Genomic DNA, 17,456 nt, shown 5'->3' on the forward strand with positions numbered 1-17,456 from the left:
ATTTTCCACTCTATGACACTACTCTACATTTTTGTCTAATAAAATAGGCTATTCATTTAATCAATCAAACTGCATTAACTACTCCCGACCAGTGGGAGGCAGCAATGTGCCGGAAGGCATCTAGTCTGCCGGAAACCACAAGAAGAAGAAGAACTACGGTAGGACGGAACGTTTCACTCCTGCTGCCATGGTATGTGCTTCGACACGGAACATTCTTTCTACCGTACGTACGGAGTAGGAAGGAAGTTTATGAAGGCAACAGTAAACAGAGTGTGTAGTGTTTGCATAATGTCTATAACTACACTATGGCTGTTAAGCTATATTAATACCTGCTATGAATCGTTGTTTAGTTAAATGTTGTTTACATTCTGTTGAACATGTCTGGACTGACGGAGACAGAGCGTCGAGGCTGTGAGAAACTCCTGAGATCATTGTCAACATGTGACTTAATGTCCCTGTGCGACACAGTCACCAATAAGATGATCACAGTGGAGAACACCACAGGTGGGTTTATTATGTTTATTATACCACTTTTCAACCTTTCTTCATATAATTGTTCCTCACAAATGTTCATGATGAAATGCCACAATTGTCTGCCTCATAGGAGTGCTGTGGGCAGTTCAGAAACCCATCCACCAGTGACATCATCCATGGGGAATCCAAGCTAATAGAAACGGCAGGCTGAGGCTTTCTATTCCTGTGGCAATGCAATAATGGAAGCCATCCTTCCCATGATAATACAAATCTATATATTAAATAAATAAAAACTTGTTTAAAAATAATCTGCCTAGGGTGGCACAAAATCTGCACGGTGGCACAGTCTGTAGTGTTGTCTCCTCACAGCTAGAAGGTCCTGGGTTCGTTTCCCGCTGGGGAGCCTGTGGGCGCTGGGGGCGTGTTCCCTCCTCCACGTCATCAGTGCCCATACTCGAGGTGGGGTTGGCGAAAGGGCCTTTCTGTGTGGAGTTTGCATGTTCTCCCTGTGTCCCATAAGCTAAATTCCAATACCGCAACTTTCACACTCGCTCACTCTCCTCGCGTCCTCCACTCGCTCCTCAGCTCCGCCCCCAGCGAGGAGGAGAGGAGGAGGAGAGGATTCGATGGGAGGACAGAGTGGTGGTCGAATTTTCCTCTTTGTCATTTCAAAGCGAAGGCACATTCCGCGATAACTAATGACGTGTATCAATTCAATTCAAAGGGCTTTATTGGCATGGGAAAACATACGTTTACATTGCCAAAGCAAAAGTGGTGGTACAATACAGTGTCACACAACTGGATCACTGGAACTCCGAACAGAGCCGTACGGTCTACAGAATAGACAATTCATCATTTTGTGCATGTAACCGAGGCCAATGTGTTTTACTACTATTTATTCCTGAAATAGTGAATAAGCGCCAGGATGCGCACACGTATAAATCACCCCCCCCTCCTCCGACAGTCAGTCCTCCTCCAACGGTCTTTGCAAATAACGGACACTATAACAGGAATTAGGTATAGGCCTAGTCTCTCTGACTTACATATTCAGTTCAGTCCACATATAAATAAATACATTTTTGTCACCGTCATTCATAGCAGTCTGTGCATTCAGGCATGCACAGAGTTAAATTAACTATAGCTTTTGAGGTGCGCACAATATAGCCGGCCTAATTTATATATCCTACTTTTATTATGCTTATATCACACAATGCAATAAAGCCAGTGGCTTGTTGTGGTCCTTTCACTTTCACATATGTAGGCTAGATAGGCTACTTTATCATTCTGAAGATCTATTCATTCAGCGAAAATGTGTCTCTTCAACAAACGGCAAAGCTTTTTAGTGCGTGCATGTGTGTGTTGGGTTAGCGACTCAGCCGGCCGGCAGCTAGTGGATGGGGGGGGGGGGGGGGGGGTGCATAGTATCGGGTTTCAAGCAGTGTTTTCTGTGCCACATGTGGAGGAGGCGGACTTATGTCACTGGAGAAGGAAAAAAAAACATGTACACTAGTGATGCACCGAATATTCGGCCGCAGAAAATATTCGGCAGAAAATGGCTAAAATTGCATTTTCGGCCTATTCGGTTTCGGCCCGAATAGGCAGAAAATATATCACAGAATAGTGTATGCAATTAATGGATTCAAACGAGCTGAATAAATGTTTTATGGACCCATAATAGTGATTATTATTTAAGTTAAGTTTTGCCATAACCATTTATTTAGCCATAAATCAGGTCATTTAAGGTACGGCCATGACAGCAATGGTAAGAAAAAAAGATATATAATATGAATCATATTCGGATATTCGGGATTCGGTTTTTGGCCAACTGTTTCCTATATTCGGTATTCGGTTTCGGCCAAGAATTTCCCTTTCGGTGCATCCCTAATGTACACGTGATGCGGAAATCCGCTGCGAGGAGACAAAATACCCCACCGAGCCTGCACCTGATGTACACTCGCTCTATGCGGTCTCGGAGAGCCCACTCGGCTCCTCCACTCGACTCCACTCTCCTCCTCGATGGAGCACTTTAACAATTGGAACGTTAACCATTTCCGGGTCACGCTGGATTTGGAACGACCTCGAGTGACCGAGTGGGAGTGAGCGAGTGGCCGAGATTGGAATTTAGCTCTAGGGTACCCTTACAAAAAACATGCGCTACATCCGGCCGGGGAAACTACCCCCTGTTAGGTGAAAAGAAGCAGCTTGGACTCCTCATGCATAGAAGGAAGCATGAGGTCAGTCCGCTGCCCCCCCAGGTTGTCAGAGGAAGTGTAGAGCACTGTGCAGGAGGATGCTAAACGCACACCAGTCTTAGCAAAAAACGTCTAAAGAGATACGTTTTAAAAAGACACACACTGATAGCCAAAGTGTCGATTATTTATTAGGATGCAGAGTAGAAACCAACGTTTCGGCAGATGAAACTGCCTTCTTCAGGGTATCATGACACCCTATCGCCATGACAGCCATCTTGTTGTATGTTTTGTGTTTACAGAGGCCATGACAGCCATCTTGGCGTACAGCAACGCTGCCGAGGAGCTGCTGAAGCGTAAGAAGGTTAATCGTGACGCCATCTTCAGGTACCTGGCCAGCGAAGGTGTCGTGATATCACCGCAGAGTGATAAACACCAGCTGGCCCGCAGGACGCTGGAGTTCTGGTCAGCAGGACAGGTGGGACCAATTTAACATAAATATTATAAGAGGAGTGGGTCTCACAATTATTACATAATCGCCTAATTGCAATTATTTGAGCTAATCGCAATTACATTTTCCCTAATCGTCAATCGTTTCCATGTAGCTTTCCATTTTCAAACAGTTAAAAAAGATAGCACAATTAGTTGATCTACAAGCTTACAACAAGTCACTTTAAACTTAAAGTGACTTGTTGTAAGCTTGTAGATCAACTATTTTTGCTATATTGTAATTTTTGTTTAGAAAGAAAATAAATATTAAATGTGTCAGTGATTTCTTTGTATATTTTAGTATATCTGCCCTGTGCAATTTGTGATTACGAAGCCTAAAAGGCAAACGGAAATAAAATGTTCAATGCCAAAAACACAATTAAATCATTAATCAGAATAATCACAATTATTTGTGTGACAATTAATCGTCCACTTAAATGTGTAATCGTGACAGCCCTATCTGTAACTCTGAGTGTACAAATGGAAAACGTTTTGAGAACCACTGGTCTACAGTATATAATGTCCAGATAAAGAATCTACACCCACCTGAAGAATGCTTTTATCCACGTTGCGAGTGTATGACAAGCATCTGTTAAACAGTGTTTCTCTCCATATAGAGAGAAACAAAGTCTATTCTAAGATAGGTCTATCTAAGAAGAGACTTTGAGCTCTTGTCCTATGAAATAACTTGTTTATCTCTGGAGTATGACGGTCTGTCTCCAGATAAAATGTTCTTTTTAAAAAGGTTTAATTATCTAAATGTCCTAAAAGGGCACAAACTCCTTCCCTGCCAAGGACTACATTGGACGACCATAATTTATGGTCACGCTATGTCTTGGACGACATGGACTTTTATACTAATTGTAACGGCAATCATTCACCTTCCAAACTTTGTTGCACGTTACTTCACAGGTGGTGGAAGTGATCGTACGCAGCAGTGCACACAGAAACATGACAGATAGATGTCCAGTCGTAGAGCTCAGTTTGGCTGTATTTATTGACAGAGTTGTACCGATGAGATGAACATACCAGTGATAATATGTAGCGATTATCCTGTTCTTTTGTCTGCTTCTGGCTGCTGGGTACAATGATTTCTATCTACACATGTCCTGTGGTATTGGATTACACATTCACACAGTTCTGTCAGTATGCAGTTATAACGCACATCTTTATTTATTAACCTTTTTAGCAATTAACATAGTAATAATCATGTGTAAGATCTGGTCTGTTGCAAGTTCCAGTTCTTACATTAGCTGTTGAATATCTTCTGGCCCACGATCAAATGACAAGGCAGAGTGGCAGGGCAGCGAACCAGTGTTTCTAATGTTTTGTACACCCATTTAGTGAAGTGTGAGTTCCAAAGGCGTGGTGATGTGGAGGGGAAGGCTTATAGGGGATTTCACAATGAGTGTTTGATTCAAACTGTTCCCGAATACAGTTGCCTGGTCCCCCCTGGCCATGATTCACATTGGCCTTGATTCTTCTGTACCAGAGTACACTTCATTCAATTGTATTCAATGCTTTCACATTGCATCGATCTGTTTCCTAGACGAGTACACTTTAATCGGTCACAATGCGGTCCCGGGAACGGTACGCAGCATTCACACCATAACATCTGCCAAGTGATCCCGAGTGCGCATTCGTGAGTGTGAATCCCCCCTTAATGCACCATCTAGTGGTTGAACGTTGGCCCCTGCAGCTTTAAATAGGCTTTTGCACAAATGCACACTATTCTTCAATAGCTTCTCAATCATTTCTCTTTAGGGCTGAAACTATTAAGATCATTTATATTATTTGAAACCTTTAACCTATAATAATAATAATAATAGGGATCACAAAACGGGGATTGAAACGATTGATTCATTTCATTATCGATTATACATTTTTAAACATTGTTTTTTTATGTGGAAGAAGGGACATCCGCACACTGCCACTTGCTAGTTCAGAGCAATTTTGTTGAGCAACGTTTCGGTCTTGCGACCTTCCTCAGGCTGAAGGAAGGTCTCAAGACCGAAACGTTGTATACTCTTTGTCATCATCGCACCTGCTCCAAATTGCCTGCCGGGTGTGCAATAGTCTTCTCTCTATAAGTATACATTGTTTTTTAACATGATTAATTCAAAGTGTTGCACCCCTATGCTCTTGTCGTCCAGGTGGTGGCAGTGGACCCAAGCCCAGTGAAAGACCCGGGCCGTGAGGTGCAGCCGCTGCAGCCTGCTGCAGGCAGCCTGTGTCCTGCCGCGCCATCGCAGCCCGCCGCCGGCTTTGACCCGCTGGTCCTGGGCCAGCAGTTCTGCCAGTGGTTCTTCCAGCTGCTGAACAGCCACAATCCCTCGCTGGGGCAGCAGCCGCAGGACTGGGGACCGCAGCACTTCTGGCCCGACGTGAAAATGTCTCTGCTTTCCAGGTAACGCTGTCTTGATGATACAGCTTGAGGTGCAGTACACTGCACATGCAAGTACTTCAACCACTTACAGATGTGCCATTTGAGAGCTTCACGTGTCCTGCCACTGGAAATTCAGTAGATTGTCAGTGCATTGCCAGAAACAGAACATTGTCAGTGAGAAGTGCATTTGCCAAGGTGATATACGTTAATTCTATTCAGATTCCTGAAAAGATAGAGTTCCTCTGCTGGACACTTCTTTTCAGTAGCAAAGCAGTATAATTATCAAGGTGAATATAAAATCAACAGGGAAAGCATGCATTTTCAGAAAACCTTCAGGAAAGCGTGAAGAGTTGAAATGGCCCATCTGTAGGTGCAGCACACTGCACACGCAAGTACACTTCAACCACTCACATTTACAGATCAGGATACAATTTATTTTTCAATCTCATTTTTGAGTAGATTTTTGAGTTTTCCGGAACAGTGGGAACACCAATGGGTATTTTTCTCCCGAATGGATGAAATTTCACCTGAAAATGTTTGTTAAAGAGCAAGAGACAACTCACAGTATGATTAGTACGGCATGTGTGCGTCAAGCTGGTGGTGTGTGGCGCTCCACCTCAGCAGTCCTTCTTCCCAGGGGTCTAGCGCGTTGTGAAACAGCGATAGACACCGCGTTCTTCTCTGCCGATACCTCTCAGAACGATTTACTTACTTACGGGTGTGGTATATTTTATAACCATACACTAACTACAACTTAGACAAAATAGACAAAAGAGGACGAAGAGTATTTCGGCATCAAAGCCTCAGACGATCGGATGAAGAAACACGCAGGCAGAGATGAGCTGGAGTGTAGCGTTGTATTTATTGCAACAACCGAGACCAAAACACAGAGAGCTTCCCGCGGCCCGTGAGCTGTGGCCGCGGAGCACAGGGCACAGCCTGACCATGCGGTCAGCCTGCACCAACCACACTCCCTAACCTTGTATTTCCAGATGATTATATGCAGTCTCACATCAAACATTGGGGTCTCTGGGAGGGTTTGAAACTTTACATACAAATGGCATTGAGATGCATACAGAGTGACGTCTGAGATTTAATCAATTGACCTCTTGGTTGAAACAATAACATGCTAACAAAAGGCATGTAAAACAGGCCAACGACACCTTGACTTTGGATATCAAAGACAGGCCTCTGAGACTAACTGTCACAATGCAGAGTAGGCTACTCGACTGTGGCTGCTTTCAGACAGACATACAGACAATTGACTTTAGCCCAGACATGTAGTTTGATTATAGAATGATTATAGTTATAGAATTATTGTCCAGATACGACACAGGCATTAAACACAAAATTCCAGTGGCAAATCTGGGGAAGTGTCAAAGACATGTCAGAATGGATCAAATTGGTCCACGGCAGTGTGCAAATATGAACATCCGGTGTTCCTCCTTGTGTTTGTAATAATTTAACTGTGAGAGAATTCGCCAATGCAGGCTTGAAATCATGTGATTCACACTGTGAGTGCATTGAACCAATCCAAACTGGGCTTGAAATGACTTCATCAGCACTTCAATCCACCAATGTAAACAGATCTAACAGTGAACCTAGCACAGACGTTCTCCCATGGTGGATCGATTTCACATCTCTGTCTAATTTGACAAGAGCACATAATTGTCTCCACCAGGCCGAAGGCATGTGGGGAGAGTATGTTTTGCACTCCGTCCGTCCGCGTGTGTGTGTGTCCGTGTGTCCGTGTGTCCGTGAACAGCTAATCTCGGCCACCGTTAACCCGGTCGATGCCATATTTTGCACACACACTCCCTGGATGCCAACCATGAACCTCTGCCCCAAACTTTCCAGAACGGCCTGTTATAGCGCCACCAGGAGGCCGCTTTGTGCAAAACAAGTTTTTCGATGCCATATTTTGCACACACACTCCCTGGATGCCAACCATGAACCTCTGCCCCAAACTTTCCAGAACGGCCTGTTATAGCGCCACCAGGAGGCCGCTTTGTGCAAAACAAGTTTTTGCACAGTACACCTACAGATTTTGTCCAAACATCACGCAAATTGGTACACAGTCTCTCTAGAGCCATTCAACGAAACGGGTCTTTCAGATTTATCAGACTCCATCCTGATTGGTTAAGATTGGCTTCCAAAGTTCACAGGAGTGCTCAGTTTCAAACAAAATGCTGCAAATCATGAACACATCGCGTGATTTCCGTGAAATTGTGCACCCACATTCCCACTAGGCCGAGGACGAAATGCCACATGAACAATTTCAACTCAGCCTCAAGGTGGCGCTATAACTGGCCGAAAAGTGTTTTTACCTCTAACTGCACGGATCTGTGGATAACCTGGTGGAGACCTGTGCCCGGAAGGGCACTTTTTCTAGTTGCTACTGAAAATATCAGACACAATTGGTGAGAAATGAATAGGACTCAAGGAGACAGAGAAGGTGTGGAAAAGCCCAAGACCCTCATCGTGAATGTTCTAATTTTCAATGTTCATGTCATTCAACCGACAGTTGACAAGCTGGGGGCTAATTATAATGTGATAAAATAAATAAACGCTTTCCTTGACGCTTTCCCCTGCATGTTTTCCCCCGCAGCGCCGGCGATGGCCAGCAGGCGGAGGAGGAGTTCCAGGGAGCAGAGATGGTGAGCCTGCGTCTCCTGGCGCTGACCAAGGAGGAGCGGCTGCTCCTCAGCCCCAACACGGAGCCTCACGGCCTGCGCGCCCTGGCCTCCGCGCACGGCCCCATGCTGGTGGCCGTGGCCGGGACCATCCACCGGGGGGAGCACTGCCTGGGCGTCTACGAGCAGGCCTTCGGCCTCATCCGCTCGCCCCTGGACGACACCTGGAAGATCAAGTTCGTCAACATGAAGATCCGTGGAGGCCAGGGAGCTCTGGGCGGAGCGGATGGGTCGTCGCCGGCACTCACGTATGACACCAGCGAACTGCAGCTCCTCTGCAGATGATTGGCCATTTACAATTTAGGCATTTAGCAGACGCTCTTAATCCAGTGCGACTTACATTAAGCAAAATGCATGGCAATACATCGCATACATAAAAAGTAGTTATCATGAAACATGCGTACATGTCTACATGAAATGCTATTCTAGTGCCGTCTACATAGAATGCTATAAGTCTGCATAAAGTTCTATCTAAGTTACATTTAGTTGAGCCTTTGCATATGCCTGTAAGGTCGTTGGGGCTAGGGTAAGTGCTACGGGCCATGATGGAGTCTGAAGAGTTTGGGACGTGTGGGTACTTCCAGCTTCCCTGCGTTGGCTGATCTGTTAACTTGGCAGTTTAAATATGAGTGGTAAGGCGCTGCCTTATGCTTAAACTGTTTTACTATTTTGAAATACATTAAACGATTGTTCAAATAGCCGATCTACAAGCTATTTTAAACAATGTTATATTGTTCACACAAGACAGGATATTAGAGACAGGACAGTGTGTCTGTCTGTGGTGGGTGGATCTTTTCTGTTTATGTAAATATGTATCATAGCAAATTATTGTTTTTATATTAAAGTGTTTTCCAACATTGTGTGTGTGTGTGTGTGTGTGTGTGTGTGTGTGTGTGTGTGTGTGTGTGTGTGTGTGTGTGTGTGTGTGTGTGTGTGTGTGTGTGTGTGTGTGTGTGTGTGTGTGTGTGTGTGTGTGTGTGTGTGTGTGTGTGTGTGTGTGTGTGTGTGTGAGAACATGTTCTAAGAACTACTGGTGTGTAGACATGTCACATGTCCAATACTTGTAATACACAGAATGAATTTTTTTGATGGGCAAAAGTCTTTACATCCCCAAACACCTGTAGTATATGCAAGAGACATCTTTCAAGATATAGTTTCTGACATTATTTTTAATTGTCTTGGTTACTTTATGTTAATCATTTTAATTCAGCCTGGTTGGGAGGGGGATTTTATTTCCTGGTGCAAAATAAAACATTATTTACGTTCATATATAACATGCAGTCTTATTTAACTTTTCTGCATTCATATCTAGATGGAAGTGTCTTTATTTCGAGCTTAAACATCTGCTATTTTTGAAATGGTTAACATTCTTTAAAATTAGCGGGGGGAATTATTTGCGATACAATAACTTACAGATAATTTGAACAATTTAACAGTAAATCGACATTTTGTTTTAGTATTGATGTTTAGCATCCAACGAGGGATATAGCGTCACTGCCACCTACTGGGCATGGACAGTATCACATGTACTTGGGTAGCTAGATGACAGATGTTTGAACAAACACTGTACTACAATATATAGAGCTATTTAAGTTAAATAGCTATATATTGTAGTACAATTTTATTCAATTTAAGTGTTAAATAATTTAACACTTAAAGGGTAAGACCACTTTTTTTAAGGTTTGGGTTGTGTAGTTACTTTGCCATGATGCAACTCCAAATGTGGACAAGAAATAAAAAATAACTGCTCCAGTGATTAGAAATTGATAATTCAAAATTTGCTCCTCATTGACTTACATTGTAGCTAAAACAGCTCTCAAAGTCACTCTTTTAGTACGTAAACAAACACAAACAATGTTGATTCAGACAATATAGAGCATCACCAAAACTCATGCTGTTTTATTTTTTCATAAAAATGTTTTCTTCCTGTTGATTTGTCCATTTTATTGGGAAGAAAACCCGGACTGGATCCGTGGATCTGGATCCAGATCTTCAAATAGTAAAATCAACAGGAAGAAAACATTTTTATGAAAAAATAAAACAGCATGAGTTTTGGTGATGCTCTATATTGTCTGAATCAACTTTGTTTGTGTTTGTTTACATACTAAAAGAGTGACTTTGAGAGCTGTTTTAGATTCAATGTAAGTCAATGAGGAGCATATTTTGAATTATCAATTTCTAATCACTGGAGCAGTTATTTTTAATTTCTTGACCACATTTGGAGTTGCATCATGGCAAAGTAACTACACAACCCAAACCTCAAAAAAAGTGGTCTTACCCTTTAAATTGAATCAAATTGTATTATGTCAAATCACAAGTTGTCTGAAGACCGTTTACATTTAGAGACACATGCATTGTGCCAATCCTGCAAGCTTCTTTCTTTTTTCCCTTCTTTTTTGGCAACAGCGGCACTTAAAGTGTAGGATAAGTGACTTTCTTTGGTTACAATAAATGTTAAATATCTCTGTATTGTGATAGTATTACTTTAGTATTACTATAACTCATTACTATATAGTAGGCCTAGAGTGTTTGTTCAGTAGCCTACTAGTAACAGGACCATGTCTCTCCAGCTTTTATTTTATTAAACAGAACATGCATTTTCAGTGGAAAGCATGGTGACATCACATTACATTTTCTGAAAAATGAAACTGAAACTGAAATTTGATCCGATCAGAATAGAGAACGCAGTCACCAGTCAGGAGGATACAGATTAAACAAGAAACCATGAACTAGGGCTCTAGTGTTTTTGTTGACAGATCCTGTACAATACAGGAATCTTGTTTTTTGGTTGACTTTTTTCATTACGTTGGTATCCATTATCACCGGAAAGATTTGCCTCCAGGATGGAACCTATGTCTGGACCTGGACTCAGACTGACGGAGACAGAGCGTCGAGGCTGTGAGAAACTGCTGAGATCATTGTCAACATGTGAGTTAATGTCCCTGTGCGACACAGTCACCAATAAGATGATCACAGTGGAGAACACCAGAGGTAGGTTTTGCGTGTGTGTGTGTGTGTGCGCGTGTGTTGGGGGGGGGGGGGGGGGGGGGGGGGGCGAGGTTGTAGCCTACTAAGGAGTGTTGTCAATTAAAGGAGACAATAGTAAACAACATTTCTTATTCTACTCGGCTGTGGAAACCTGCCTAATTATCATCAGGCGTTAATTTCTTCTTTTTCTGTTTTTCCTGTTTTAGGTAACATTATTCACGTTAATTTAAAAAATGCTGATTAATTCAGTCTATTGGCCGGTAAAATCCTAATAATCCTGATATGGCCTATCCTTTTTTGAGGGGTACTATCCTATGTCCAGCTTTGAGGGTTTGTGTAAACACAAACATTGGCATGACAAATGTGGTTCCAATATTGCATACAATACCACAAATCTCCTGCAACATATTAATGAGCATGTCATCCTGACACTATATTTAAAATTGTGAATATTAAAATATATATATATATTACGGACATACGAACTACGTTCACTGGAGTTCACTGTGTTGTAGTGTCATTGCTATAACTTGGTATCTGCAATGTGATGCTGTTGCTGCAGGGTCAACTATGGGTAGCATTATAGTATAATTGATGCCCCCCACCCCAAATCACCACCAGCCCCCACTGGAGGGAACATAGGGTCTGTGTTGGAATGAGGGAACATAGGGCTGAGCCGCTGAGGGAACTTGGGTACGGTCCCAAACATTGTCCTAACACAAACATTGAATGCCATTGACAATGAATGGCCAGTTTTGAGTGTTTGTGCAAACACTAACAAATAACATTGAATGCCATTGACAATTGAAACACAAACATTGCATAAACACAAACATTGAAGACTAAAGTGAGGACGCAAATTGTGATTGGCCGGAATGAGATGATGTATGATGATAAGAACGCCCCTCACTTCACAGGTGGGATTTATATGAATCAATAGCCTATAGGCCTACTGATTTATGCAACACACTCGATTACTCAAATCCTGGCAACTCTCGAATCATCAAAGCCTTGGTTGGCAAAGTGCTTGGTTTAAATGTTTTTAAGTCTTATTATCAACATTCCCTCACATATGCTTCCTGTCCCCTATTAACTCATTTAGGGCTTGCTGCCTCAGTGGCCCCACTGGCCCGCTGTAACAAGCCTAGAGCTAAGTCAAGACACCGTACGCTACTGTACGTTTCAATATGAATATTGCAAAAATGTAAAAAGAACCACCGCTCATCCGCTGAAAAAACTTAAGTGAGGTGCTGGAGCCACAAAGGGAACATGAGAAAAATAAAGGGAAGCTCCCCTTTACTATGAATATTGCAAAAATGGTCTGGTTCAAAAAACATAACGTGTGTGATAGCCTAAATATCGCTGGTCATGGTCGTTAACAAAGTTAGTCATCATGTTGTTTACAGCCACTTTGTCTTATTATCTTGTCGTAGCCTATGTTTTGTGTTTACAGAGGCCATGACAGCCATCTTGTTGTATGTTTTGTGTTTACAGAGGCCATGACAGCCATCTTGTTGTATGTTTTGTGTTTACAGAGGCCATGACAGCCATCTTGGCATACAGCAACGCTGCCGATGAGCTGCTGAAGCGTAAGAAGGTTAATCGCGACGCCATCTTCAGGTACCTGGCCAGCGAAGGTGTCGTGATATCACCGCAGAGCGATAAACACCAGCTGGCCCGCAGGACGCTGGAGTTCTGGTCAGCAGGACAGGTAGGACCTGTGGGTCTGTCACAATTATTACATAATCGCCTAATCGCAATGATTCGAGCTAATCACAATTATGTTTTGCATAATCGTCAATTGTTTCCATGTTGAAAAATCCTTGCATTTTCAAAGTGACGTGTTGTAAGCTTGTATCAACTGTTATATAAATCACCATATAAATCTTTAATACATAATCATATTTGTCATATCTGCCCTGTGCAATTTGTGATTACGAATCCTAAAAGGCAAACGGAAATACAAATTGTAACATTCCTTTTCTGTCCTCATAGACAGATAGCGTACAAACTCCAAATAATAAAACTGCATGTTTCTTTAGAAGAGGAGTCTTTTCTTTTTTCTTTTTTTTTTAATAAATTTTTTATCCCACGATTTTGTAACCCAGTTTTCTTTTCACCCAGTGCCAATTATCTAATGTAATCCTGGGCGCTACACTTCCTCTGCCAACCTGGGGGGGCAGCGGACTGACCTCATGTCCAAACTGCTTCTTTTCACCTGACAGAGGGGAATTTCTCCGGCCGGACGTAGCGTGTGGAAGGGACACGTTATTCCGACCAGTTCCTTTCCCCTCCATCAGGCGCCCCGGCTGGCCAGGGGGAGGTAGTTTTAGAGACCAGGATTACGGCATGTTTTTGTGAGGGTATCTACCCTAGGGGACACTGGGAGAACATGCAAACTCCACACAGAAAGGCCCTATCGCCAACCCCCGCCTCGGGTATGGGCACTGATGACGCGGAGGAGGGAACACGCCGCCAGTGCCCACAGCGTCCCCAGCGGGAATCGAACCCAGGACCTTCTAGCTGTGAGGCGACAGCACTACCAACTGTGCCACCGTGCCCCTAGAGTAGTCTTTTCTTGTTTTACAGTAAAGACTACTCTTTTAAAGAAACTGCTTTATTATTTGACGCTCTCTATCTAGCTTTTGCACAGACACAGTGTGAGGAACCAACAAAGTAGTTTGTTGGTTGGGAGGTCAAATGTTTATAGTTAAAGTACATTTTCCCACACAAGATCACGTCTGCTTTGGTTCATGTAGGTTGACGAGGACAATGATGTGAAAAGCCTGTGGCCTGTGTCCGCTGTACGCAGCCTGTGTCCTGCTCCGTCATCACAGCCCCTGAAACGCAGCCCTTGTCCTGCTCCGTCATCACAGCCCCCGAAACGCAGCCTGTGTCCTGCTCCGTCATCACAGTCCCCGAAACGCAGCCTGTGTCCTGCTCCGTCATCACAGTCCCCGAAACGCAGCCTGTGTCCTGCTTCATCATCACAGTCCCCGAAACGCAGCCTGTGTCCTGCTTCGTCATCACAGTCCCCGAAACGCAGCCCTTGTCCTGCTCCGTCATCACAGCCCCCGAAACGCAGCCAGTGTCCTGTTCCGTCATCACAGTCCCCGAAACGCAGCCCTTGTCCTGCTCCGTCATCACAGCCCCCGAAACGCAGCCTGTGTCCTGCTCCGTCATCACAGCCCCCGAAACGCAGCCTGTGTCCTGCTTCATCATCACAGTCCCCGAAACGCAGCCTGTGTCCTGCTCCGTCATCACAGCCCCCGAAACGCAGCCTGTGTCCTGCTCCGTCATCACAGTCCCCGAAACGCAGCCCTTGTCCTGCTCCGTCATCACAGTCCCCGAAACGCAGCCTGTGTCCTGCTCCGTCATCACAGCCCCTGAAACGCAGCCTGTGTCCTGCTCCGTCATCACAGCCCCCGAAACGCAGCCTGTGTCCTGCTCCGTCATCACAGTCCCCGAAATGCAGCCTGTGTCCTGCTCCGTCATCACAGCCCCCGAAACGCAGCCCTTGTCCTGCTCCGTCATCACAGTCCCCGAAACGCAGCCTGTGTCCTGCTCCGTCATCACAGTCCCCGAAACGCAGCCTGTGTCCTGCTCCGTCATCACAGTCCCCGAAACACAGCCCTTGTCCTGCTCCGTCATCACAGCCCCCGAAACGCAGCCAGTGTCCTGCCACGTCATCGCAGCAGCCTGCTGTACGCAGCCTGTGTCCTGCCACATCATCGCAGCCAGCTGCAGGCAGCCTGTGTCCTGCCGCGCCGCCGCAGCAGCCCGCCGCCGGCTTGAACCCGCTGGTCCTGGGCCAGCAGTTCTGCAAGTGGTTCTTCAAGCTGCTGAACAGCCACAACCCCTCGCTAGAGCAGCAGCCGCAGGACTGGGGACCGCAGCACTTTTGGCCCGACGTGAAAATGTCTCTCCTTTCCAGGTATGCTTGAGGTGCGGTACACTGCACACGCAAGTACTTCAACCATTCACAGATCTATTCTATGGTAGTAATCTTTGCTATAGTGTGTTTGTTCAGTAGCTCTTTAGTAAACAGAAACAAGTTGTAAGCTTGTGGCGCTTTATGGAAAAACACAAAAGGTTAACTGTGGCCGCCAGTATTAATTAATTCGCTGTAATTCATGCTAGGATTTCCCCCCGTTTACCCTTATTTTGAAGAGCTAATATATTAAAGTCTAACTCATGTTGATTAGGCGATGTAATGGTGATGTAAAACAAATGGTGCCAACACAAACATAAAATGCCATTAACAATAAAGAGACAATATGACGTAATGAGGGACAATATGATACATTTTACCTTCATTGTCAATAGCGTTTTTAAAGCAAACATTGAACTAAAAACAAACATTAAACTATAAAAACATAGGTAAAAATATGACGCTTTCCTTGACGTTTTCTCCTCATGGTGTTTTCTCCCACAGCGACGGCGATGGCCATCAGGCAGAGGTTGAGTTGCAGGGAGCAGAGATGGTGAGCCTGCGTCTCCTGGCGCTGACCAAGGAGGAGCGGCTGCACCTCAGCCCCAACACGGAGCCTCACGGCCTGCGCGCCCTGGCCTCCGCGCACGGCCCCATGCTGGTGGCCGTGGCCGGGACCATCCACCGGGGGGCGCACTTCCTGGGCGTCTTCGAGCAGGCCTTCGGCCTCATCCGCTCGCCCCTGGACGACACCTGGAAGATCAAGTTCGTCAACATGAAGATCCGAGGAGGCCAGGGAGCTCTTGGCGGAGTGGATGGGTCGTCGCCGGCACTCACGTATGACACCAGCGAACTGCAGCTCCTCTGCAGATGATTGGCCATTTACAATTTAGGCATTTAGCAGACGCTCTTAATCAAGAGCGACTTACATTATGCAATAACAAAAAGCATGGCAATACATCGCATACATAAAAAAGTAGTTCATGAAACATGCGTAAGCTAAGAACGTAACAGTGGAATATCTATATAATGAAACTACAGGTCAGCTCCATACAGTATGGAGATCTAAGGGTGGTAGCGGGGACATTCTCTTGAGTGGATCTCATTTTGGGGTGGGGGCCGCATTGGACGAAATGTGACTATGAGGGCCGGAGCGGTGCAACCAGTCGCGGACCGCAAGCATGCTCACGCATGTTTACGTACACACTGTCACTTGGCTTTGTTTTTCTTCCTGTTGTCCCAGTCACTGCTATAGCTACACTACAGTATATCACACAAATTATATGTATTATTAAGAATATAGCTACTTACAATATTGACTTTCATTTTTAGTATTATACTTGTAGCCTAGAAGACATTTGCTATGATAATTGCTATTTTTGGAGTGCCAATAAACCATTTGAAAATATAATATTTAAATTTCAGCTGAAATTTGTAAATGGCTACACAACCCTTGGTTTTATGCAGGCCTGCTTTTTTATTGAAGTGATGAAAATCCGTGTATCTTGTGTTCAATCAATATTCTGTCTGGTGTCCCAAAATTGAAAAAGTTTTTCAATATCAGCTTTTTAACTAAGATACACTGATTGATGAACAATGGAACATTAAAAAAATATGAGTGAATAACAATAATTTATGCTTCAAAAAATATTTGATACTATTTAATTATCAAATATATTTAATTGTTATTTTTCTAAAAGTCCGCAAATGGACATTTGCAAATGTTCAAATTGACCCTGACAGGATTGTAACTGAGTGTGTATGTACAAATGGAGCCAAATGGACCCCATTTGTACACTCTCTGAGGTATGCGGGTCTGTGGCCATAATGCCACTGTGCATACACACACCTCTTATTAAAAGCTGGTATGCTCTGAACTGTGGTAAAATATGTGCTGTAGCTCTGTGTTGATGCTATCACTCTTTCATAGTAGGGGAAAAACTGCTGCGCAAATCAAATCAATCAAAATCAAATCAAGGCATATAGGAGGGGCTAACGACCCTCAAAAAAGGTTAAAATTTTAAGCTCTATATTCCGATTCCGTTTTTTTGTTCAGTATCAGGGACTTCCCCACATCTCTACCTCTTTAGTGAACAGAAAATATACTTTCAGGTCAAGATATCAATTTCATCCAATCATGAGACAGAACCCAGCAAAAAACAACTGTCTGCTCATTTGTCTTATGTCATCACTTCCAATTGCAACGTGTTTCTCTCTCTCCTGATTGGATAAATCCGTTACCGACCAGAACATGCATTTTCTGTTTATCAAAGAGCTGGGAAGAGACGGGGAGACCATGTTACTGA

At 44.0% G+C, this 17,456-nt stretch overlaps 1 protein-coding gene across 1 annotated transcript; it reads left to right on the forward strand.

Moving 5' to 3' along the window:
- Nucleotides 1-238: 238 nt before the first annotated feature.
- LOC310866972 (uncharacterized protein) lies at nucleotides 239-16,024 on the forward strand (the record flags this gene model as incomplete). Its single annotated transcript, XM_083776767.1, has 9 exons — nucleotides 239-504; nucleotides 2,966-3,141; nucleotides 5,306-5,559; nucleotides 8,147-8,514; nucleotides 11,187-11,222; nucleotides 12,755-12,930; nucleotides 14,032-14,923; nucleotides 14,961-15,153; nucleotides 15,655-16,024. Exons 1-9 carry the CDS (start codon nucleotides 378-380, stop codon nucleotides 16,022-16,024), a joined length of 2,592 nt encoding a protein of 863 aa, XP_083632893.1. The 5' UTR covers nucleotides 239-377.
- Between the last annotated feature and the right edge of the window lie 1,432 nt (nucleotides 16,025-17,456).

Source organism: Protomyctophum parallelum (assembly GCF_964188405.1).
Source record: "Protomyctophum parallelum genome assembly, chromosome: 11".
In the NCBI taxonomy this organism is placed as follows: domain Eukaryota; kingdom Metazoa; phylum Chordata; class Actinopteri; order Myctophiformes; family Myctophidae; genus Protomyctophum; species Protomyctophum parallelum.